Source organism: Agelaius phoeniceus, chromosome 2 (genome assembly GCF_051311805.1).
Source record: "Agelaius phoeniceus isolate bAgePho1 chromosome 2, bAgePho1.hap1, whole genome shotgun sequence".
Taxonomy (NCBI): Eukaryota; Metazoa; Chordata; class Aves; order Passeriformes; family Icteridae; genus Agelaius; species Agelaius phoeniceus.
Window position 1 is genome coordinate 105,014,257 of NC_135266.1, and position 26,010 is coordinate 105,040,266.

Genomic DNA, 26,010 nt, shown 5'->3' on the forward strand with positions numbered 1-26,010 from the left:
AGCTTCTCTGTTATGTGCAATTTTGAATGCCACAGAAGAGTCGAGTAAGGAACTGGTATGACTCCACTACTTACAGCACCACAATTAAAGGACTGATCATTACTTTTTCAGACTTTTTCTCTTGTGTAAGTTGTTGACACTTTGTACCAAGCAGATCAAAGCACCGGCAGATTTAGGAACAAATTCAGGCAACAAAGATCTGCCAAGATTGTTAAGGAAGATCACACAGATATAACCTGACATATCCCTGAACATTGTAGGTGCACTGACAGAAGTATCACACTCTTTCTGTTCTGTACTTACTTGTTCCCTTATGACTCCTGCTTTGAGTCTCTGTTGAGGTCACTGGAGCACATCAATCTTTTTCTGATCCAGTAAGAACATTAGTTTATGAGTATGGTATGTTCAAGAACTTCTTAAAAAACGCTGTATTATGATACTCCAGATAACTGGTCTCCAGTACATTTAATATATCATCATTTGCTGTCCTCTTCCCCATAAATCAACTACACTGAATCTGTAGTTTATTCTGCTTTGACCAATTAAAATAACAGTGTCATAATATTAATGCAATACAATTGCACCTTGATTACATGTATCCTCTTACAATTAAAAAAAAATGTACCATCAGTTAAAGGAACTGTTCATAATAAGAGGCAAGATTACCTCTTCCTTCCTATTTATATCGTTCTGTATCACATCTTTACGTTTCTGTTTTTAAATATTTTGTTATTTTAACCATGGACCTGAGTTCATGCAAGCCAAATTCAGCTGAGTACAAAGGTCTACAAAGTTAATGGGTTTGAAATTACTTGCAGCTTGACTGAATCTGGTGCAACATCTTTTAGTAGCAAGAAAATTGCTGGCAATGAGTGTTTTTAATCTGAATTCATACTATGCTCTAAAGGGCACCTCTTGGGCAAAGGGGTCAGCACAATGACTTCTTGTGTGAAGTATGAATTTTTCCAAGTATGAATTTTGGATCATAGCTGATATTGTTCCTTAGACTACAACTGCAATGCAAAGCATTAGTTTAGTATTAGCTAATGGGAAACATCATCTTGAAAAGAAAAGTTTCATTTGTATCCTTATAAGATATTCATAAGCTACAGTTCTGACTATTGCTGAATTATGAGGTCATTCATCAACCTCTGTCCACTGTTTAGCAATACTACTCAGGTAATTAGAACATCAAATGAAAACCAGTGCAGCCTTCTAAAGTCACAATATAAATTTTGTTAGGAGGAAAAATTTAACTTAGCAAAATGAAAATGAGCCACTTGTATTTCTTTTTTTTTTTTTTTTTACCAAGAGCCACTACATCTTAAATGAATATAAATTAACATATCAAAGATCTATGCTTTTTATGGAAAGCTAGTTCTTGAAGGAACTTTTTTAGTTAAGAGGATATTTATTTCAGTAATGATAGGCAGGACTACTAAAGAGGCTGACAAAACCTCCATAGTACTACATGCTTCTTCCCAATTTTATCTGGATGCTATCCATCCAGAAACTGGATATTTCAGACAAGATTATGCTTGGACCATGGAAACTGATAACAAATTACACTCTTGGTCAGTAGATCTCCAGGCTTGCAAAATAGGTTTATGAAAGACTTGTTCTCTTCATCATTTTTGCAATGATCTTTATGCATCACATTAAAGAGCAGGTGAAACCAAAGAACTGCATTTTTTTCTTTTCCAGAAGAGCCAGGAAGCAGGTAAAACATTTCAGCAGTTGTTTGGCTACAAGTTTTTAGCATTGTTCTTAAATAGGCAGAAACTGTGTAATGAATCTTTAGTTGATACACTTTACAGTCACCTTCTTTCCCAGATTAATCTACTTGAGACAGTAAAATAAATGCTTTTAAAGAACTGGTCCTTCTTGTCTCTCATGCAAACACAAACTTAAGTCAATGGATGGTCTCCTATGACTAAAATTAGCAGAGTTTGGCTACAATCATGGAATGGCTTGGATTGGAAGAGACTTTAAAGATCATCTCATTCCAACCCCACTGTCATGGGCAGGGACACTTCCCACTAGACCAGCTTGCTCAGAGCTCCACTCAACCTGGACTTGAACAATCCCAGGGACAGGATCCACAACTTCTGTTCTGTGCCTCCCAAACGACAATATTCACAGATATCCTAATATCTAACCACTAGGATATAAATTTCTCATTCTGCAGTAGATCATTAGACTTGCAGTTCAGACCATTACTGCCACGCATTCATTAATGATCCAGATGCTAATGCACAAATGCAAAGAGAGAAATTTCCTGTTAATCATCATTTCCTTAATCATAACAGCAGCATAAATGGACAGTGTTGCCTATCTCACACTATTTCAAAAATAAATTCTGGTGACCTCCTGCCATTTCAAGAGATGCTTTCACAGACTCCAGTGAAGCCACTGGAATCAATGGATTCCTGCTAAGAATGTGCCTCTGGTTTGGTGCTTCCATGTTGCCACTCAAATGCAAGACACTCAAAGGCTTGGCAGTCTTGTGAACACGAGGATTTCTAACATTGTTGATGCCTGTATTCTTTGTGTCCTTTCCACATAACTTTTACTAACATTTACACATGTTTCTTTTCCAGTACACAAGGATTTTAATATCGTAATATGTCACCATAAATAGCTGTAACCAGATAAATGACTCCCCCTGTTTTTCTTCTTTCCTTCTATTCAATAAATTAAAAGGTAGGTTCTCTGCTCATCTACAGCAAAACAAATCAGAAAATGTCTTCTCCAATGAATGATATCATCAATCAATAGATAACAAATAATGCAAAAATTCAGGTATGTAATAAAAATAAGAACCTTGGTACCTTGATTTTTGAAGACACCCCATTAAAGATCTATGGCATAACAAAATGCATCTGAAGAGTACCTTTCTTGAGTTAACTCTTTTGTTTCCTGATATCCTTTAAAAATATACAAACACATTCAAACAGTTTTAAGAAGAACTGAGCTACAAAAGCAATAAAATATTTTGTTAAAGAATGCAGAATTATGTCACTGAAGCTGGACATCCTCAAATTCTTGAAGGAACAGCAAGCAGTGCTCTGAATGCCCTATTTAACACTAAAAACTATTCTGAATTTGAAACTAGTTGCCAAAAATTGAATATTCTAGTCAAGTACCTAAACTGAGAAGCAGTTAAATACACCAAGGGGGAAGCCATGTCACTACATCAGAAATAGGCAATGATTGATTGCTTAGGTCAAAATAAAAACTGGTGTTAAGATATAAGCTCGCAATAGGCCTGGATCTAGTCTGTGAGACTCCCAACAAGCCTCCAGATCTGAATACCTCAGGTTATCACTAAGTTTTTCCTCCAGTCTCTCCTATTTCTGAATTTCAAGAGACATAAAAAATGAGATTGAAATGACCTGCAGAACTTCAGAATACACATAATCAATTATACTGGCTTTATTTCTTAAGGCAAATTAAGACAAGCAAACAAAAACCAAAATACCCCACAAAAAAAGAAAAAAAAAAAAAGAAAAAAAAACCCAAGCAAATAAATAAAACATCTGGCATGAATTAGTTGAAATAAACAGTTTAAAATCTGAATACCAACCATTATCCAGATTCTTTACCTGGAGAAGTTCATATCCTACTCTTTCAATAATAGATTTTCAACTCACAGACACAAATTACAGTGAAGTTAAAACATGTGTTTCCCAAAATATCATATTAACTTGACTGAATTGCAGTGGAATCAAGTGGCATGTGCTGAATGTAACTGTGGGATTACTGGAGTAAATTGAAAGAAAATCAGTAGGTAAACATGAACCACTTGCAAAAGGTGCCTCAAAGAAAAGGTCAGTGAAAGGGCAAACAAATACTGCATTTGTTCTCAAAATATTTGTTGAAGAAGGTGGCCATGAAAGGCAAATAATACATAAATTCATTTTAACAATCCAGCAGCATTTCCATAGGTAAAAATAATGAGTTATCTAAATAAATGTGTTGTGCTGAAAAAGTCCAAATTATGCTATTCAACCTCTAAGACTTTGAAGCTCTGTGTCTATTACTTTATCGTTCCTATGTTCATGATTTAGAGGTGCTGCAAATAAAAAAGGTATCTCTAATTCCATTTGTATGGGAGTGCATGAAATAAAGCTCTCTACATATTTCTCATCTACCTATTTCTAAGTCAATGTTTCAGAACTCCTCATCAGTTCAGGCTTATTTTCAGGCAGATGTTTTGATTCCCATATTTACCTGAAGAGGAGAACTTTGATTCTCATATTTACCTGAAGAGTAGCCTAAAATAGAAAAATCAAACATGATTTTGTCAGATTTTTGTTTGTTTTAGAAGGGTGAAAACAAGAAAGAAAGATAACAGCTGTGTTTTAATCTTAATGTAATTGTACAAATCAACTGGTAGAAAATGTCTACTTGAAATCTCAGGATCTGCTTCAAATTTCAGTGTGCCATCAGAGTAAAGCAGTAGTCCCACTTAATCCAGTAAGCAAAATCACTGATTTCAAGAATTCCAAATGTTATGGGTTCACTACACAAAAAGCAGAAAGAAGCAGGATTCCAGGCTGTTGGTGAATAAGACACACATGCTGGCATCTCTCTGGGGGAAAGTTCCTTATTAACAAGCAGTCCCTTTAAAGCACTTGTAAAGAGAAAGAGAAACTCTTCACAAAATGCAAGAAGAAACTTCCTACCAAAGCAGTGAAAAGAAGAAAGTTGAAGCACAACATACCCACTCCTATGAATCTCCTGGATGAGCACAAAAAAAAAAAAAAAAAACCAAACCAAACCAAAAAAAACTAACCTAAAGGAATGTGTATTATGCAGATTGGTAAAAAACAGGATTTTACAATTTGGGAAGATGTCCATTTCATCCACTTCAAGTCAGTGTCCCCAGACACTGGTAAAAATATTTATCACTACATATCTTAGAAGGCAGATTTGCAGAGTGCAGTATGCTCTTTTTTGGTTTGTGGTATGGTGGGGAGTATGTGTGTGTGTTTTGTTTCAATTTTTATTAAAGCAAAGCTAATTCAAGCTCGATAAATTGTCTGGACAGCTTTGAAATGTTAAGAAAAAAAAAAATCCTTTTGTTTGAGCATAATAACACTGCCAGTTAAACTCCTCCCTTGTGATGAAATTAGGAGAGGGACTATTTGGCCCTGGTAGATAATTATGACATTCATAAGCTCTTAACGTAAGGGGCTGGGGGAGGGGGTGCCTGTCTGCTACTTGTTCTCAAGCTGCTCTGATTTTCTGGAACAGAACAAATGCAGCACAGTTCCCTCTCTCCAGTCTTAAACACCAGCACTTCTCAAAGAAAAGGCTTCAGTCATTCTTCATAAAATCTACTGCAGCTATAGCCTTCAAAATATAAATCCTGAAACTAAGTTTCAGTATTTCCAAGGCAAATGATCCAAATGCAGTTACTGACTTTTTCTTAGCCATCCAAACTATCTGAAAAGTCATAAACATTTAATACTGACATAACAATGCCTTTCTTAAAAACAAACCAAAAAAGTAACCCTCACAAGCACCACAATCTTCATTTGATGATGTAAGTGTTCCTCACTACTGTATTCCCAAAAAAAAAAAAAAATAAAATCCCCAAGAGTTTTTGGAATAGCCCCTCAAATCATTTAATTCACTTCAAGAAATTCTCAAGATTACTTCAAAATGGTGTGAAAAAAAAGTACAATAAATCACCTCAATAATGCTCATTACAATTTAAACTAATTAAACTCCCCCCCCAAACACCACTGTAGAAAATGCTTCTTCTCTTGCAACCTAAATGGGTGTATTTTCCATATGCAGATGTTCTCCCATTCCCATTTACTATGCCCTGCTGTGGATTGAGGCTGCACATTAATGTTACTTCTACAGTCAGTTAAAAAATCATACTCTGCCACTGAAATTCCCTTCCTTTATTAAAAAGAATAAAATGAAGCTGTTTCTTTAAATTGAGGGAAATAACTTACTATCAATATTAGGTTTATTCAGCTTTCCTCCTCTTCTTTCCATCCCCCCCCCCCACACATATCCTATAATTTTTAAAACTCGGTTTAATAGCATCTGTAATTCCACTCCATTATTTATCTCCTGACATTTGTGATAGTAAGATACCTAAACTGTGCAATCCTCCCACGCTGCAGAAATCACACTTCACAGAGTCGCTTTCTACCCTTCCTCCTTTGGAGGAGGCGCATTCCACATCTCCAGGCACACCATCACAGCAGGTGGATCCATGCAAAGCCGGCAGGAAGCGTTCCCCTTCTCCTCCTCTGCCATCCCAGTGCCGGCTGGACCCAAAAGCCTCCGGAGTGCTCCTGAATCGCTGCTCTTCAGGAGACCTCCCCAGCTCACCCCGAGGTGCCAAAAGCAGGGGAGCATTTTCTGTAGAAATTGAGAGCACCTGGTGCTCTCTCTTTTTACTAATTGCGGCCGAAAGAAACCGCCTGGATGGTGCCCGGCTTAGCCACAGATGCATGGAAGGAGACTTGGCAGCTGCGGTTCTTGATACCCCAAGGCATCATGCCTGACCCCTGTCCCTTCCTTAAGCGCCCCAAATCTCGCTGTCCCCGCACAGGACACTGTGGGTGACATCCAGCCCCACACAGGGCACCGTGGGTGACACACAGGACACCGTGGGTGGCACATCCAGCCCTTCCCAGTCCCGCACAGGACACTGTGAGTGACACACAGGACACCGTGGGTGGCACATCCAGCCCTTCCAGCCCCGCACAGGACACTGTGGGTGACACACAGGACGCCATGGGTGGCACATCCAGCCCTGCACAGGACACCGTGGGTGACATATCCAGCCCTTCCAGCCCCGCACAGGACACCGTGGGTGGCACATCCAGCCCTTCCAGCCCTGCACAGGGCACCGTGGGTGACATCCAGCCCCACACAGGGCACCGTGGGTGACACACAGGACACCGTGGGTGGCACATCCAGCCCTTCCAGCCCCGCACAGGACACTGTGGGTGACACATAGGACACCATGGGTGGCACATCCAGCCCTGCACAGGACACTGTGGGTGACATATCCAGCCTTTCCAGCCCCGCACAGGTCACCGTGGGTGGCACACAGGACACCGTGGGTGGCACATCCACCCTTGCCAGCCCTGCACAGGACACCGTGGGTGGCACATCCAGCCCTGCCAGCCCCGCACAGGACACCGTGGGTGGCACTCAGGACACCGTGGGTGACACATCCAGCCCTTCCAGCCCCGCACAGGACACCGTGGGTGACCCATCCAGCCCTCCCATCCCGGGATGGCAGCGAGGCGAGGCCGCCCCGTCCCGGGCACTGCCCGGCGCCGCCGTGGAGCTCGGCCGCCCCCTGGCGCCCGGCGGCGGCAGCGCGGCCCGGGCCGGCCCCGCTGCCATCCCGCTGGGGCGCTCGGGCTGGGTGGGGTTTATTTCCCCCCTAAAACCTCCTCAGGAAGCGGGGCCGCCGCCCACCCCCGCAGGTGCAGGGAAGGTAGCCTCGCACAGGGCAGCGGGGCAGCGGGAGCGGGGACAGGGACAGCCCTACGCGGCTCAGCGCCCCGGCAGGACGCCGGGAACTTGCCCGAACAGTTTCCAAACACCGCGGTGGTTATCCCTCAGCCAGCGGCTGCGCCCCTCCCGGCGCCCCTTCCCGCCCGGTCTCTTGCAGGAACACAAATCCTCAAGTAACCACGCAAAGGACATCCAAAAAACCCCAAATAAATAGCTATATATAGAGATATATATGCCAGCCCCAGAAAACAGACCAAACCCCGTGGCTGCACCACAACCCCCGAGTCTGCGTTTCTCGAAGCACTGTACGTACGTGTATAAATAAGCATTATATATAATATATATACGCAGATACATATGCAAAGGACGAAGCGTGCCCGAAGGCGCCAGCCCGGCGCGCCCCGATCCCGCACACACCTGGCCCCGCACCCCGCGGTGCCATTCCGTGGCACACGGGCTCCGCACCCGCGCACAGCCCCGCGGCCCCCACAGCGCCCTCCCCTCCGCGCCACCCCGAGCCGGGGGCTCGGTGTCCCGGCAGCGAGCGGGGAAGGGATTTCCAGAGACGAGAAACCCCGACAGGGAGACTTCAGGGCAGGTTTCTCACGGACTCTACCGCCAGCACTTCTCCCTGCTTCTAAGAACGATGCCCACACTGCCTTCCCCGCGGGCAGACACGGATTTTAAAGACCAGTGCTCGGCAGATTTTGTGTAATCGCTTCATCTCTCTCACACATTTATCGGGCACAAAAAAACCCCACAAAAAGACAAAATCCTATGCAAAGCAGCTAAGTGCACTTAGCACTGTCCAGCTTTTTTTTTTTCTCCTCATGAATGACACCTCTTGAAGACTGAAACGAAAAAAAAAAAAAGAAAAAGGTGGGCGATGAAGCAAGTTTTAGGTCCTTCTCAATTTGGTTCCAGGATAACGCATTGCTTTAATTTTTTTCTCCGTTTCTTTTCCGCTAATTTGAACGAGCGGACAGCATAGGCAAGAATAATAATTAAAAGCAAAAAAAAAAAAAAAAAAAAAAAAGAAGAGGAAAAAGGCTGCCGCGCTCCGCTCCTACCTTGCCCGCTACTGAGGAGCAATCCGAGCAGGTAGAGAGGCAGGAGGCTCATGTTCAGGAGCTCTCGCCGGTGGACAGTTCCAAGTCGGAGGATGCTTGTCCAGCCCAGGCAAACCCTGCCGCCGCTTCTGCCGCTACTTCTGCCGCCGCTGCCCGCGCAGCCCCGCACCCGCGGAGCGCCGCTCGCCAAGTGCCGGCCGCGCCTCCCGCGCCGCGCTATATCGGCGGGGCCGCGCCGCCGCGCAGGGGGCGGGCGCACGGCGGGCCCGCGATCCCTCCGCCGCACTCGCACCCGCCACAGCGGCGAGCGCCAGACCCGCAGATTCCTCCGCCGCTCTGAGAGGTGGCGGCAGGACCGGAGCATCCCACCCTGCATCCCCTCCTGGATCCCTTCCCCGATCCCACCCTGCATCCCCTCCTGGATCCCTTTCCCGAGCCCACCCTGCATCCCCTCCCGGATCCCTTCCCCGATCTCCCCGTGCATCCCTTCCCGCAGCCCCCGGCTCCCCCCGCTCGCCGCCGCGGCCCCTCCGGAGCCCGCTCCCCTCGCCGCTGACGGAGGGGACACAGCCTAAAGCGGAGAGGCGGCGGCTCGGTGGAGAATCCCACTGGGAAGCCCCCCAGCATCCCGGGAGAGCGCGGGAGCGGCGCTCCGGCTGCCCGCGGGCGGGGATGCTCCCCTGGCACCCTCGTTCCCCCCGGAGCAGGCGGCGGGGGCTGCGCGGGGCTCGGCGGGGGCCGGGACGCGAGCCCCGCGTACGGGTGCGCCTGTAACTAATCCCGTCGGGCTTGTGCTCATTCGGCTGTCTAGGAATTCACTTGGTTTGACTTCTGTTATTAGTCCAGAGGGGAAACATACCTCGGCTATTCACGGCTGCGTGAAATAAAACCGATAAAAAAATAAATTGCTTACCGTTTGGATGCTTTGGTGCTGTCTGGCTGAGGATCTTGCTTTGTAAGGAAAAAAACCTGCAACCTGCATAAAGGGGTGGTTTTTTGTCCAGCTTGACTTTGAAGAGGTAATTCTTTTTTGAGGGGGTTAATTAAGCTATAGGCTCCAAAGCAGGTTCCATAAATTTGTCACCTTACCACCTGTATGATATATGGAAGGAGATAGAAGTAGATTTATATTAATGTGAAGCAGTGATAGTGGATAATAAAGGATTAATCCAAATTAACACATCCCTAATATTTTTTCCCAACCCTTCCCTTGCCCTTTTCAAGAGGATTTGGGGAGGAGGAAGGAGACAAGGAGTCCCTTTGCAGCAAACTAATATGAACGACATGATCAGTATCTCCAGCTTGGCTCCTGCTGCAGAGCAGTCTACAAAATTCTGAAATATAGGAAGAAGAAATATTTTTCTGGGAAGAACAAGATAGGGGATAAAGTCCAAATTCTTTCCTCAGAGGGTGGTTTTAGGACACTTGGGGATAAAACAGAGTGAGCTGAAAATGCTGGTGGAAGGGAATGTGAGGGCTTTTTGCCATTGATTGGTTGATCTACACCACGTAAATCAGAATCATATTGCTCAGCTCCACACCTCACAGTCCTGCTCTTAAGCTAAAGATTTTGTAATATAGTATAAAAGGAACAGGTTCATATATATTTAAGTGGAATTGAACTGATATTCCTCATAAACTTTTGGAAATCCAAAATATGGCAGCCTCAGCAAAGCCTTACAGGTCAGAATGGGATTTATATTTAGGAGGTGCTCTGCTCATGAATGTCGTGGGAGATGCTTAATTGCAGGAGCTTTTGGCACCAGCCTTTAGTGCAGGTTCAGGAAAGCACAGCAGAGGAAATTTTTTTGTGAAATTTTCCCAGGTGTAAAGGTTCCATTAGCCCTAGTACCCAACTACAGGAATAGACATCATTAATAAATTAATGTGGAAAGGTAATGAAAACAATTATTAGGTAAAAACCTTAAAAATAAAATTTGCTTAGCAAAGAGCAAGAAACCCTCACTATCAAGTGGGTAGGATGCAAGTTTTATCAAATTTAATGTTTTGGAGCACTTTCATCCAGCAAAAGTGGAATAATTAGAGAAAATAAAATAAGGGTTAATAAATAAAACCAAATAACTTGTAAACATACCTGAACATCTATTATAGTCTACCCTATAGTTGAGGGTCAGAAGCACCTTGATCTGCACAGGTTCAAGGAATGAAATCCATGTACACATGCCCCATCACAACACAATACAGAAGCAAGTGGGAAGTTTCTTGCTGACAAGAATGCTGCTATCCCAAGTTTGCTTATTTGAAATTATCAATATGATGAGAGTATCACCAGTGTCAGGTCTGAGTGACTGGTTCTTGCTCCTTTGAAATCAGGTGAGGATGCTCTTCTTCCAAAGAGGATTCCTTGTCCTGAGAGCTCTGCCTTGGTTCTTGTCTGCAGCAGTCACCAGAGCACACCATGTAGGCAATGTACACATTGGTACAGCATTTGGAGAAATCTGTCGTCAGTCCAGCTTTTCAGAGAAAAGAGGAACATTTCACTGTCTGAAGCACTGGAGTAAACCAGCAAAAGATGAGTATAAAGCTCAAAAATAATCACATTCTTGTAATACCACTGTAAAATACAGAGGCCTCCCTGAAGGGAGAGGCAGCAGCTGGTTTCCCATCAGTAGGCATGCAGCTCAAAGTACTCTGTCACATATCCCACCTAAAAGGTATGTTAGGGTATGTTTAGGTCCCTCCTCCACAGTGGAGGGACAGAGAGAGGAGGGAAGGAGGGGACGAAGTACATAAGTGTGCAGGGTTTCATTATTTCTGCTCTTATGAACTAACAACTCATTAGTTAGAAAATAAAGATCTGTAAATAAAAGTGTCCCACAGTGAACCACAACAGCAAATCATGCTGAGGTCACACAAACAGGGATTAGAGAGATGCAGAAATAAAGCACAAATTTTCTGCCATCCAAAGCTATATGACTCTTGGTGCTCATGACCATACATTAAATGAACCAAAAGATGAGAATTTCAAAGTGCTGTAAGACATTAATTAGTACCAGTAGCAGTCAGACCTGTATTATTTCCCATGCTTTGGCTTTTAGTGTTATTCCTTAGAGTGTGCTGTTACTGGGAGGAAGGCTGACATGGAGTTCAATGGCTGTGCTGAGACTAGGGCACAAGAAAACATGATTTCTGGATAATGCCGCATGTGTAACAAATATGCTGGAAGAAAACAAGCATATGATATGTAAGTTTTAAATTAAAAAAAAAATTAAAATCAAGAGCAGAAACAAACGAGAGTGGGTATTATACCATGTGAACTGCTAAGAGGAGCAGAATCAAGAAGTATAATGATCATTCTGCTGGGGCAGTTATTTCAAAGGTGAGGAAATCAGCCTCTGATAGGTTTCATAGGTTCCCAAAGCAATTAAAACACAACACCAGTGACTGGAAAGTCTTGCCAGGAAAATCTCAGGGGAATAGAAGGGAAAGTATTACCTAATGTTACCAATCACATATGACTGGTACCTTAGATCTTTTGGGGTATCACACTCAAAATCAAAGTGGATATATCTGTAAGTTCCCTGTCTTTTACACAGTAGCCTCCAGCTTTCAGAACTGTGCTATCATGTGCAGCTTTTCTCCCACAAAGATTTACTAGCTGTGAAGTTTGCAAAAAGACAGCAAGAATTAATTTTCCCCCATGTTGCTTACTTGTTTTGCTCAGTGAGATTATTTATAAGGATTCTGTCCTCCCATATGAATAAAAGCAGCAGAATTAGGCTCTGGCAACAGAAACATTTCAAGCTCTCATCACTGCACTTGAGTCAGTTTACAAGAACTGAGGATCTGTAAACTTGCTGTGACTGAACTTGTCAAGAAACATCTCCATGGTGTTTTTACAAGGATTATTTTATTTTAAGTTGATTGATAATTGCATGTTCAATGCAAATGTAATTAAATATAGAAACTGAAATCTTGGTGATGATTTGATAATGGATATTTATCCTGAGATACATGTTCCCCAACGGACATCCAAGCTGCCAGAAAATCCAGCTGGATTTGCTTACGTATCTTCAAAACTTAAATGTTAAGGGAGCACCTTAAAATTAGCTAAGAATTTTAGGGGAACGTATGGCAATGGCACAGTTACAAAAAAAAAAAAAAAGGCACAGAGATTGTATATCTGAAAATAACTGGTGAGGAGCTGTAAGGAAATTGGCACATCTTGTGAGCAATTGTCAAATGTTTTGGGGAAAAGGAAGGGGGAGAAAAAAGGAGAAGAGAAAAGACAAAATACCCCTTCTTAGCAGCACAATATGTTGCCCTTGCAGGATAATGCCTTCTGCCAATAGGGTAATTTTCAGAGGTGCTTATGAACAAAATTGCTGATCGTCTCCAAAGTGAGTAATTATCCCAACTAGGATGCTTTCCTATGAAAACTGCAAACACAATTGAAGTGGCACTAAGATAAATTATACAACAGTGAACAGCAGCATTATTGTGGTGAGGAAATGATGCACAATAAACAAAAGAGTTTCATAAATGTTTACACCACATTTATGTTTCGAGTTCTTATAATCTTATAGGGACTTTCATAAAGATATAACTTTCATAAAGATCTAAAATTACTATGATTTTGGATAAACATTTTATGAGAAAGAGACAAATTTGTTGTTTCCACTCTGTTTCAAGCGACTTTTAAATAAACAGCTCTCCTTTCTGCTAGAGAAAATTAGAACAAACCTGAAATTATTCAGATACTAAGAAGAGATTCACAGATTTTTTTTTTTTTTATGGGGGGGGGGGGGGAATGGGATAATTCTTTGTATCATTTCTGGAACTGAATAATGACAAGGACAAATATAAAATAATTTCGTCCAGGTAAAGACGGCTGCTTAATTTTCGGAGATAGCAAGGTTGCTTGAAGTACAGTGTGCTAATTTAGTTACAATATAAAGCATTGTGCTGACAAAGAAATCAATAAGCTGAATTTATATATCTGAAGGAAACATTGTACACTTCTGTGTCTGGTGCAGCAAAAGTAACATTTGAGAGACAAGACAAGTTAACTTCTCCGGACTCTGGAGGCAGACTTCCATATGTTCAATGTTTCCACATTTCTGTATGTGTGACTTTATTCCTCTTCTCAGATCAGTCACTCAAAAACCATGAACCAGCAACAGTTATTACCCCATCACTATCAGGTACAGATATTTGGGCAGGATTATGGACATGTTTATTATTTTACCTGGGAATGAGACTGCCAGTGCTAAGATGATCCAGCTGGCTCTATATAATTGCCTACATATTCAGCAACATGGCAGGTGTGTACTTTTTCTCTTTTATGGGTACTTACCAACAGACTTTTTCATGGTAGCTCCCTTCTTTCCTATCAGTTAGCAGTGGTTCATTCCATATAATTTCCAGAGCAAAGATGCTTTCTTCTTTTTTTTTTTTTTTTCACAACTTGGTGATATTATGAATGCCACCAAACAATGCTTTGTAAATTACTATATTTCCTTAACTCATTAGAACTTTCACCTTCATGCCTGACAAGAGTTACTGAAGCCCCACCAGCCATTTGTTACCATCTCTTTAATGAGAATTATTCCTCCATGAACTGCATTACCAGATCATACAAGTAATAATATCTGGTTTAGTGCAATATCAGTTAATTTAATTGAAGGGAACTTCAAGAATATTTTATTACTGAGACACTGAAGAAGAGGCAACAGGATTTTCTGGCCTGAGCCAAGATGTGCAGAAGTTATTTCAGCATGTGGAAAAGCAAAGAATGGTTGCTACATGGTGAGAATTTGAAGAGCAGTTGTTTTTAAAGTGGTTGTGTGTGCAAAACACAAACCTTTCTCAGCTGCTGTTCTGTGACTGTGAAACTTGTTCCCTGCAGTGCTTTGAATCAAGACAAATTTCAGAGACATGCAGAACAAAATTTAAATCACCCTTTTTGAAACATCCATGCTTTCAGTAAGAGCAAAGACTAAAAACCGCAGTCCAAAGTAAGGTGACCTATAGAATGTAAAATTAGACATAAAGGGAAAAAGTTTATGGATGCCTTTGGGTACATCCAATACATACATTTCTGTATTGTGTTGTGGGTGGACTGGAAGCCAGACATGAGCTGGCAGTGTGTGTTTTAGGAGCCCAGAGCCCCCCGTGTGCTGGGCTCATCCAGAGCCCCGTGGGCAGCAGGGCAGGGAGGGGATTCTGCCCCTCTGCCCCCTCTGCTGAGACCCCACCTGCAGGGCTGCATCAGCTCTGGGCTCCTGCACAGCAAGGACAGGGACCTGCTGGAGCCAGGCCACAGCAGGCACCAAGGGGATCACAGGGATGGAGCAGCTCTGCTGGGAGGAAAGGCTGGGAGAACTGGGATTGTTCAGGTTGGGGAAGTCAAGTCTTTGGGGTGACCTAATTGTGGCCATCCAGTGCCTGAAGGGAGTCCTCAGGAAAGATGGAGAAAGACTCTTGACAAGGGTCTGGAGTGACAGGACAAGGGGAAATGGCCTCAAACTGAAAGAAAGCAGGTTTTGATTAGATAGTAGGAAGAAATTCTTGACTTTGAGAATGGTGAGGCACTGGTACAAGTTGTGGATGTCCCACCCTCAAGGTGCTCAAGGTCAAGTGGGATGGGGCTCTGAGCAACCTGGTCTAGTGGAGGGTGTCCTTGCCAATGGCAGCAGGGCTGGAATGAGATGATCTTTAAGGTCCCTTCCAACCCAGGCCATTCTCTAAGTCTTTGATTCTATGAAATATGCATTACATTTTAATTATTGCTCAGATTAGAATATCTGGGATTCAGAGCTATCTGACTAAGAGACATCACTGTTCCCATTTTCACTGGAACTGGGTAATAATTGCTGACTTACATGTGATACAAGTGAGCAAGGACTATTGACAGTCAGTGAAACCTTCATGGAGGACCTAGAAATACATCTTTATTTATATACATTAATAAGCCTGAGGGAAAGGAAACACATGATTTTGAGTTTATTCATTTGCCCAAGTGATAAGAGAACCCTCCAATTGCCCACATATCCAATTTTTAAAATGGGCATGATGAAAGTGCTTAGCTGTGATTTCAAGAAGAGATCAACCAATAAATAATGATAGAAAATCCAGAAAAAACATTGTTTTTAGTGCAAGACTTTTATGAAAGCATGTGATCTAAACTCCATAATTTATACCCACATTTATCTTTTAATTCAATTTCAGACCTACAACTTCAGAAGCTCTTATTCATGAGGAGACATCTGCTGTTTTAATGAGATATTCTGAGCTCTTGACATCTTCAAGCATATTGATACAGCAAGTGGTTTCAAAGGTTAACCATGTTGGTTACACAACATTTTATTTCATTAGTTTTACCTCTGATGAGTTTTAAAAGATTAGAGTGCTCAGTTTTGTTTCTCTACATGCTGTATTCCAAGAATAAAAATTCTCTTATATCTTTTCTAAATGTGGTGATCCCAATTTACTAATCTCACTTGCTTCTCCTCCTGTCTTTGTAACATGTTTTTTCATTCTCCTTCTATATCTGTTATAAATCTTAGTAGGGTGAGGAATTAAGCACACTACTGCATATGAGGATGAACTTCTGATTTGTGGTGAATTATTTTTACACCCAGAGGGAATGTTTTTTTAATAACTGTCATAGGCACCTTTCAACTGTCTCCAAAACCAGATTGCAATACCACACATCTTCTATAACTTAAGAAAAAAATCTGAATTGTCTTTGTGTAAAAATTTAAAACTTACAAGATCCTTAAGTAGAACAGAAAATTCATTTTTCGTTGCTTGCGTGTTCAGATTTTTAAAGTAAGTAATGAATGTTTTCTAATAAATAACAATTTGAGTTGGCAAAAATCAGGGTGTTAGGAAATTTGTCTTAAGAAGAGGGACAAAATATTGTATTTTTAAGCTAATCTATGTTATCCAAAGTACATAGATACATAAAATAGGGTTTTTCTTAGGAGATACATAATTTTCCCAGAGTTTTTCAGCCATTCAAGATTTAATATTTTTATTACTCACATTAACAGAGTCTGGTATACCAAGAACAGTAGTTATGGAGCAGTAAATCTTGTAGGGCACTAAAAATTTTTTTGCTTAAGGAAAAGATCACTTAAAAAATATCTGTCTTAAAACAGGGAAGTAAAAAACAACCAGCAGTACTTCCATACATTGATGACAAATGTGCTGAAATCACACTTATCTAAAACAATAACGGTTGTCTTTGCAGCACACTTGCTTATGTCCTTTTAATGTTAAATTTCTTCTGTGTAGATGTAGTTCAGTTAAATAACAAGGAGTGAAAAATACATTTTGAAAGGGAATTTTTACACCAACTTTAACAAAGGTAAAATTGAAACACATTTTTAATATTGCATGAATGAATTATTTAAAATGTTTGTTTGGGAGTAGTGGCACTTGGGATATTTATTGCAGAAAGAAACCTTTTCCATAGATCTATATGTTACAAATTGAAAACTTGAGAAAATCTATCTGGAAAATAGTCATTAAAATATATGAAGGCCTAAGGTTTCCTGACTTTTATGGGAGTAGACCTCAATCTTTCCAGAGCCTGAGAAAGCATAAGGATCTCTTTCTACTGAAGTAGTTGTAAATGATGTCCTCAAAGACAGATTTTGCAGGTGATTCAGTTCCTGTTCTCAGGCACAAATGATGACCATGCATGTATTCAGACTCTAAATTTGGACAATTCAACAGAGGTAGTTACATCCCAGAACAGCACAGTAAATGAGATCAATTCTCTGGCATTACTTAGGGTCATCCTTCCAGCAATTTCTTTAGACCCAGCATTTAACAATATTTTCAAAATTATCTCTCTCTTACAGCTTTATGAGTAAAAGCCTCTGAGTTCTAGATGCATTCTTTGAAAACAAAAAGGACATTTTAAAAATCTCACATTTGCCGTGGACACAGCACGATTGCCACAGAATATTTACATTACTGAAGAAGAAGCAAGATTATCAGGGAAAACAAGCTGAGATCCTTTTTCTGCAACAACTGTGCCAATAACACTGATGAAATAATCAGTTATGTTTTTGACAAGCAAGAGAAATCAGTGTACTGAATGTAGTGCTGTGCTGACTTGTACTTCATGGGAAAAAGAAAGCGTGGAGAGTTGGGAAGGATCAATATTTTTCAGAAGGAGAGTTATTTAAAAAATATTCCATAAGGGACTAATAAAAATACTGTATTTTTTCCTTGAGGTTTTTCTGTTTGTTTCTTACATTTAGGAACTCAGCAGGACATAACCAAAACTGACTTAGGACTGGATTGCTCCCTCAGCTCACAGAATTACAGGAGATCAAGATGAGGAGGTTTTGAAACACAGAGTAGAATCTCCATGGCATTGTCCACTTTGGACCCAGGGTACTTCCTGAAGTAAAAGTGATTTTTTTTTGTCTTGGGAGTATCCATGTTGGTGGAAGATATGGTAAATGAGACACATATGGAGCACTGGGTTCCCCAGTACAAAAGAAAGAGAGAGGGGCTGGATTAAGTCCAGCACAGGGCCACAAGGGTAATTAAAGCCTTGAAGCATCTGATATACAAGGGGAGGATGAGAAAACTGTGAGGATTCAGCCTGGAAAGAGAATGTTCAGGGGATTTTATCAGTGTGTAAAAATATATGATGGAGGACAGGAAAAAAGATGAAGCCAGAATTTTCACAGCATTGTCCAGGAACAGGGCAAGAGACAAAAAGAATTCTTTAAATCTTTCCATAGCATTTTCATTTGTCTCAGCATCCTGGTTGCCTCAAGAACTTTTCCTCCTATTGTGAGTGATTTCCATGATGCCAGAAATAGAAGCCAGAGAGGGTGTTAAGAGGTGTTCTGGTTTTTCATTTACGTTAATTGCCAACTAAATTTAAACTTGAAAACATTTAAGCAAGGGAAACATGAAAGTATTTCTTCCCTTTTTTCTTCCTTAAAAATGTTGTTGTTGTGAAATTTCAAATGGTCATAAAAAATGATCAGCATGAATTCTTGAATTGCATTTTCTATTCATAATGATTTTAAATAATAATGGTAATTATTTATAAGCTCCAGGAAAACTTGAAATTATAAAACAAAAAAAGAAAAGGGCTGGTAAAGAAGAGCAAATGACTCTTTGATTTAGGCAAATCATACTGTGTATTAGAAATGTCACTTAAAAGAAGTCACCCTCAACTCACACTGTCTATAGCTCCCATAGCAAAATAAGTTTGTGAGAGACTTGTGGAAAATGACGAGGTATCAGAACCTCTATCCAACAAATTTTGTTTGTTCTTTGAGATGTGTCTAACCAAAGTAGTGGTTCAGCTCACTTTTAGGGGTAGGGTCATCAGCCTTATCTGTGTTATATATGTTACTGCACAAAAAATCTCTTTCACGATGATCCTTTGATAACAGCTAATAGACACTCTCTGGTTTGACCCTTAATTTCCATATCTTATTCTATTTTCCACATTTCTATGAATGATTCTTCCATTTTCTCTTTCTTTTTTTTTTTTACTAAAATTTTCTAGTTGTTCTCTTGGTATTTTCCTTAATAGTCCCTATTATAATTCTGTTGCCTTACCATCCTTAGATACCCATAAAAGTATAATTTACCTACTATATATGACTGCAGACTATGGTTGCTCTTTATTTTTATACTACTGCAGATTATATTTTGGCCAGAATTTCACCTTAGCTGGGTACCCAAAACATTTTTCTGCCTCCAGTTATCATTCAGTGTGCTAACAAGGCTACTGAACTGGAGTATGCTCTTTTAAAAAACTTTCTGGTGGCCTGAGGATGCAAAAAGTTTGTGCTTGTTCTCTGTCACAAGAGCAGACAGGCAGCTCGTGGAACTGACACGCGTAGAAGAATTATTGTCGTGGTGATGCACAGTACATCTCCAGTTCACATGCTGCAACAGGCCTTTAGCAACAGAAAAATCAAAAAGAGTTCTAAAAAACTTTGGCCACTAAGGCCACAATGTTAACAGTTTTCAAGGTGTTTCAATAAATATTTCAACTTTATTTGCCAAAGCCTCGTTAATGTTGCATATGACTTCAAGCCAAACTTTCTATTTCTCACATGATATTTATTTATATTGCCACAAAAATTACAAACCTGACAGTAGTATATGGCACAGTGACACTGAACCCTTCCTGAATATTTCATTGCCCCTCCTTTCAGCATTTCTGCTTGGGAGTCCTTGAGTCATAGAATCACAGAATGGCTGGAGTTGGAAGGGAACACTAAAGATCCTCTCCTTTCCATACTCCTGTCATGGACCGGGGCACCACCCACTAGACCAGGTAGCTCAGAGCCCCATGGCATCTGTGCTGGGACACTTCCAGTGTGTGGGAAGTGGGGCATCCACAGGTTCCCTGGAAAACCTGTTCCAGTGTCTCACCACCCTTACTGGTATTTTTCCTTTTTGAATGTCTAGTCTAAGCCTGCTCTATTTAATTTTGAAATAATTTCCCCTTGTTTTGTCACTCCTTGATGTAATTATTTTGGATCGGTGTTTTGATTGTTGTCTAAATGGGATTTGAAAATACAGATTTGGATTTTTCTTTCTGTGATCAAGTAAGACCTCCTGTAGTTGTTCAATATGATTTCAAACATTTTTCCTATTCCCAGTGAATAAGATTTGTGCAGCTAAGAGAATGCCTTTTCATAGATAACCTTTCTCTGAAAGGTAACAAGTCATTCTGTGAGGGTTCCTCAATCTTTAAGACACATTTGAAGACAAAGAGAAAGAAATTCAAGCAGATACTCTCTTTTTTTTTGTCTTTTTACTTTAATGTCGAAAATAATTTATGTGATTAGTTGAAGTGTGAAGTTGTACATCTATAGTTTTATAGCTATGCCACCTTAAATACCAAAATGACAGAATATCAGCATTTGAAAAGAGAAAAATTACTAATCTAGAAAAGAGAATTTTTTCACAAAGATGTGAAAGTAGAGAGTCAAGGCCTTTAACAAACTAAGGTTTTATACATGTTCAGAACAGCTGCAATATTTTCACTTAAGGGACTAAATTAAATTAATACTAAATTCAAGTATTTCACTTCTCTGTGTATTCTACCAGTTATACACTGAGAGGCCAATGGCTCTTCAATGACTGAGTATAAAAACTCACTGTCTTAGTGTTTGAAAAGCCTGTGCCAGGAGAGGAGATTCACCTCTCCTCAAAGGATAACAGATGGATGTGCACGTTCATACTTAGGAAGGAGATATCCTTGAACATCTAACCAAGGAAATGAGTTTTGTGTTTGAGTCTAATTGTTGTTGACTGGTTTATGAGTTTTAGTCCTGGAATACAGAGTGCCATAGCCTAGATCGTGTTCATCAGATAATTCCCCTTACTGTTTTTTTTGATTGCTTCTAGCTTGGACAATGGGATTGGGATTTGCTTGAAATGTAGTTGCAGATCATGGAAGTCATAAACCAGGTAGGTTGCAACCTACCTGGTGACTTTCTGGAGGTTATGTTGTGTCTTCCCTTTTCTACTTAAAAAGGGGTAATTTCAAAATTAAATTAGATTAGTCAGAGTTTTATGGAGGCTACTGAGAGTCTGCCATATTCCTGAGCAGCAAATACAAGAAAGTGGTTCAATGAATTTTATTCAGTATAGAATAAATAACAGCTGCTGTGCTCTGCATTAGGTGGAAACATTTTGAAGATTTTGTTGTTTTTTTTCTTAATTATTTAAAAAATTACGGAATTTAGAAACATTCAAAATATTGTATGGTGTTGGAACATCATTTTTTTTTACAGCAGAACAGAAAATTTTTCCCTTTAATTCTCCTGTTTATGAACCAATGCCCAAGTCAATGGATGGCTCAAAAAAACCCTCCAAACCAGCAGCAGATAATCTGACATACATCTGACATTTTGAAAAAGCTGATAATTGCAGATATTTTTGTTTACACAAAAGATTCATTCATTAAAAAAAAATCTTCCTAAATTTTCATCTTTAGCAAAACTTCATGTCAATGAGTTTTAGAAAATTGTGCAAGAAAAAAATTATCTTTATTCATTCATTATTCTACAACATGCAAATGGTGTCATAGAGTCATTTATACTGTCTTCCTTCAAAATAAATAGATTACACAAAACCAAGACTGTATGCTTTCTCTTGTCCAAAAGTATCTGCAGCTGTAAACTGGTCTATGAAAAATTAAAGGTATGTTAATGATAAAATAGTCCTATCAAAACCAAAGAGCATTATGTTAAGTACTCATTACATGATGATTAAATTATGATTACTTAGAAGTTACCTGAGGTAGCAATATTTCAAAAATAGAATGGCCAAGCACTCCAGAGTTCTGGTCAAAGGAGAAATTTCATTCTTCTGTCTCATTGAGTGCTAGAACACAGCATTCTCCTCAGTTTCAAATATCATACTGTGAAATAATTTGTTATAGTCTGTTTCTGCTTTTATATACAGCAGAGAAGGACACTGGACACTCTTTCTGATGAAAAACCTAGAAAAAAGAAATTCACAGGACATCAGTACAGTAACAGCCACAGTCATATCCACAGAAGGGAATTCTTGAGATCCAAAGATATCTTGACAGTAGCTTCAAATGGATGAAATTTGACATATTTGAGGTAATGGTATATTATTATCAGTCTGTTTCTATTTATTATTTTCTCATAATTTTAAGTATTAAACAATGTCTGTCTTCATTTGTAAGTTTCTGATTCTAGCTGCCATTCTAAAACTACTATTTTATTTGTGCCTCATAAACATATAGATACTTTTTTCATAATCAGTTTTTGGTTCCTTTATTAATGAGTTCTTTAATGATATGAAGATCTACTATCATACAGCAAATTGTTTTTTTCAACTACACAGTTAAAGTGTGATTTTTATTCAAATTGCAACTAAGTATGAGACTATTTTTTAATTCTTTAAAGGAGAAAAACATTTTTGGTAGCTGACAAATTAAAGAGGGGGAAATTAAAACTATTAGCAAATGTTTTACTTGTGATTGATTAGCTTTGCCCAAAACATTGAGTGAAGAATGATGTTTCACTGTAAAAGACATAAAATTGAAATAACAACAGTTCATTTCAATTAACAATATCCATTAGAAGCCTTACACCTGTAAAAAAATTATAATACACACATATTGGCCAAAAAAATTCATATTGGTCTATGAGAAAGCTGGAACCAACCCTAAATGCTTGTGTCTGACTTGTTAAATGTCCATTAACCTACTCAGATTTGTGCAAATGGGTGCTTATTTCAGTTCACAGAATATAAATTAATTTAAGATAAAAAAAAATAAAAAGGAAGGTTTGATTAAAAAAAAGACACATTTATACAATGAACAAGCTTAGAAGAATTCTGTTTGTATGTTGTGTTCTGTACTTTGTCCCTTACTACCTTTCTGTTGAGGAATACTCCAATAAAAGTATTTATTTTTTGCTTCAACTTCCAGCCTAGAGATTGTGGTTAAATTTGTAAGGATAATTTTATTCTCTGAAGGGAAAGAAACAAGAATAAAACATAAAATTGCCCATTAAAACCAAATTTCTCTGTTTGTTCCTGGCCTGCTCATCAGGAACTGCATGCCCTGTAATTGAAGTTAACTACCCATACCAGCACATATGTGAGTAACTCTACTGCTCTGCTATATTTTTCTAATCCAGGAGAGTAATGAAACATAAAGCAATAAATTCAATCAAATCCCAGATTAGTGGGGGCCAGAAGGAGAAAAAGAAACTGCTGCAAGATATTTGGTATCAAATGCCCAAATAAGAAAAGCAGACCTTTGACTGCTGGAGTCATTTCCAGGAAGGTTCCCTGGTCAATCACTCCAATGTTGTTTTCCATCACAAATATTTTTGCACCTTGTTTTAAGGATACTTGGGGTATCAGTTCTAGGAAAGATCTGTTGAATTCCCTGCACGATGTGCTGAATGTTTATTTGTTACAATTATCTTAGGCTTTAACACACAAATAAAGCAGGTAGTTGCCAAAGCCTTCAATATATTAAAAGCAGCAATGAGTTCACTGACCAAAAGAGAAACTGCACGCCATGAAGAACATATTTTTTAAAAATTTCTTTTGTCAGTAAAAAACCTGAATGGAAGCTGGTGTCAGAAAAACTGGAAAGAGTAGTGAGGGGAAGAAAAGACAACACATTTAGATATTCATTTTGTCTATCTGTTACAGGACAGAATGATTCCTTTTGAGTACATGTTGTAATACAAAAATTTCCTTCATACTATCCTAATTTTCAAAAGGAAGAACATAAATCAAGCATTTTTTTAAGACTGGTGAGATTTCTTCACTAAACAGTTTTGATCAAAGATACACATAGAGAAACTGAGGGATTAGACACTTAGGCCCACCTTTCTTTCTTTCTTTCTTTCTTTCTTTCTTTCTTTCTTTCTTTCTTTCTTTCTTTCTTTCTTTCTTTCTTTCTTTCTTTCTTTCTTTCTTTCTTTCTTTCTTTCTTTCTTTCTTTCTTTCTTTCTTTCTTTCTTTCTTTCTTTCTTTCTTTCTTTCTTTCTTTCTTTCTTTCTTTCTTTCTTTCTTTCTTTCTTTCTTTCTTTCTTTCTTTCTTTCTTTCTTTCTTTCTTTCTTTCTTTCTTTCTTTCTTTCTTTCTTTCTTTCTTTCTTTCTTTCTTTCTTTCTTTCTTTCTTTCTTTCTTTCCTTCTTTCCTTCTTTCCTTCTTTCTTTTCTATCAGGAAAGATAAACATGACAGGAGAGACACTGATGCAAACTAACTGGAAGAAAATTATAACAATGTGTCTGTGCATTTGAATCTAACAGATATTAAGATCCATCCTCAAAGAGACACAGTGCAAATAAAAACATTCCTAATTCAGGAATGGGAAAACCTTATCAAGATCAGTGGCTTTGGGGAAGGCCTGCCCTGGTCTGGCAGAGAATTTAATGGCATGAGGTTCCTGCTTTAAGAAACAAACTCAGGCACAAAAAGAGAACTTGAACTATTTTCTACAGCAAAGGTCACAATCAGATCCATGCTTAGTGTGTAAACTCTATACTCACACTACAATTTAGCTGTGGATTACATGGTTTAGCTTGGTTTTGATTTATGTTATCTTTCAAAAGTTGTTAATAGGTTTAGTGAACAAGGGGAAGACTCCAGCATGTGGACTCCAGCATTGACTCTTTCAAAATGGACATGATTAAAGATTGGTAAGTTCTTTTATCTTTTATAGTTCATATTTATTTTCTGTTCCATAGGATCTTACATTTTTCTTTGGTTTTATAGCACATAGTCTTTATTACAATTTACCTTTCAGGCTTAGGGGAATATAGCAAGCTAATGTAGATGGGAATATGAGGATGAATCCTTGCAACTTTTGCTTCTCCCCTCTTTTTGCAGACTTCACATTCAATTTTTAATGTATTTGCATGTGTTTAAGCCTGTGCTATATAAGTATACACCAGTGAAATTTATTATCTGTGTGCAATTCACATCCTCTGTGTACATCTACAGCTGGGGATACCACAATCGTGCATTGAGGACCCCAGTCCCCATTACTTCAGCTGAATCCAGCTATTCAGTTAGTAGTTAGAAATTACTATTCAGTCAGATACACCGCTAAAATTAGATATCTCTTCACAAGAGGATTTGTTTCTCCTTTCTTTGTCATCTTTTCAGAAAGTCTTTGTCTGGAAATGAAAGAGAGTTACATTTTGCTGCTCTGATTCATCCTGAGGTGAAGTTATACTTATGTGGGTTTTGATTAGACTCTCAATCCATAAAGATGACAAAATCAAGCCTCTATGATACTTGCTAATCATAAACACCTTGTGTCAGGGGTTATTACACTTTGTTTGGCCTTTTATGTCATGATGTGCCACAGTGATGCATTGGCTGGGAGAACTCACACAAACATTAATATAACTTGGTTTTTTTGTTTTTCCTTCATACTTGCTTCTCTAAAGGACACATTTTTATATACACAGTTTTGAGAGAGCAGTATTTATTGCAGAAAATGAGGGGCATTTTTATGAGACAAATAAAAAAGATAGATTATATAACCGAGAGAAATATTTAAGTTTTGTAAATGCTGTACTTCATAATTTGCTCCTTGTACTGTTTCTGATGTTGAGACAGGCATCGACTCCATTACAGCAGTAAAGTATGGCTCTCTAAAGGCATCACTGAATTGGCAGGAAATAGAATCATGTTTCATAATTGGATAGAACTGGCATTTGTGAAGGCATGCAGAGATCTGAAGGATCTTACATATTGGGTAAAATCTCCATTGGTCAATAAGTGACAATAAAAAGAGCAGGGTATTGATTCAAATTTGCTGTAGATACCTAAAGGGTCTTTGCTATAAGACATCTTTGGGCCCAAAATTCAGGCCCAAAGGTCAGATCAGGTCACTGCTGCACTTGCACTGCTTCTTATAAGACTTGTTGTCCTCTTGTTCAGATGGTCTCTGCTGTAATAATTC

General features: G+C 39.4%; 1 protein-coding gene across 2 annotated transcripts in view; it reads right to left on the reverse strand.

The window, feature by feature from the left end:
• Window positions 1-8,966, reverse strand: part of NCAM2 (neural cell adhesion molecule 2) — a 275,041-nt gene extending 266,075 nt beyond the window's left edge. For both annotated transcript variants that reach the window (XM_077174496.1, XM_077174497.1), the window contains exon 1: window positions 8,571-8,966. In XM_077174496.1, the coding sequence (XP_077030611.1) occupies window positions 8,571-8,946 (376 nt within the window). In that variant the 5' untranslated portion in view covers window positions 8,947-8,966. The remainder of the gene's footprint in view (window positions 1-8,570) is intronic.
• Between the last annotated feature and the right edge of the window lie 17,044 nt (window positions 8,967-26,010).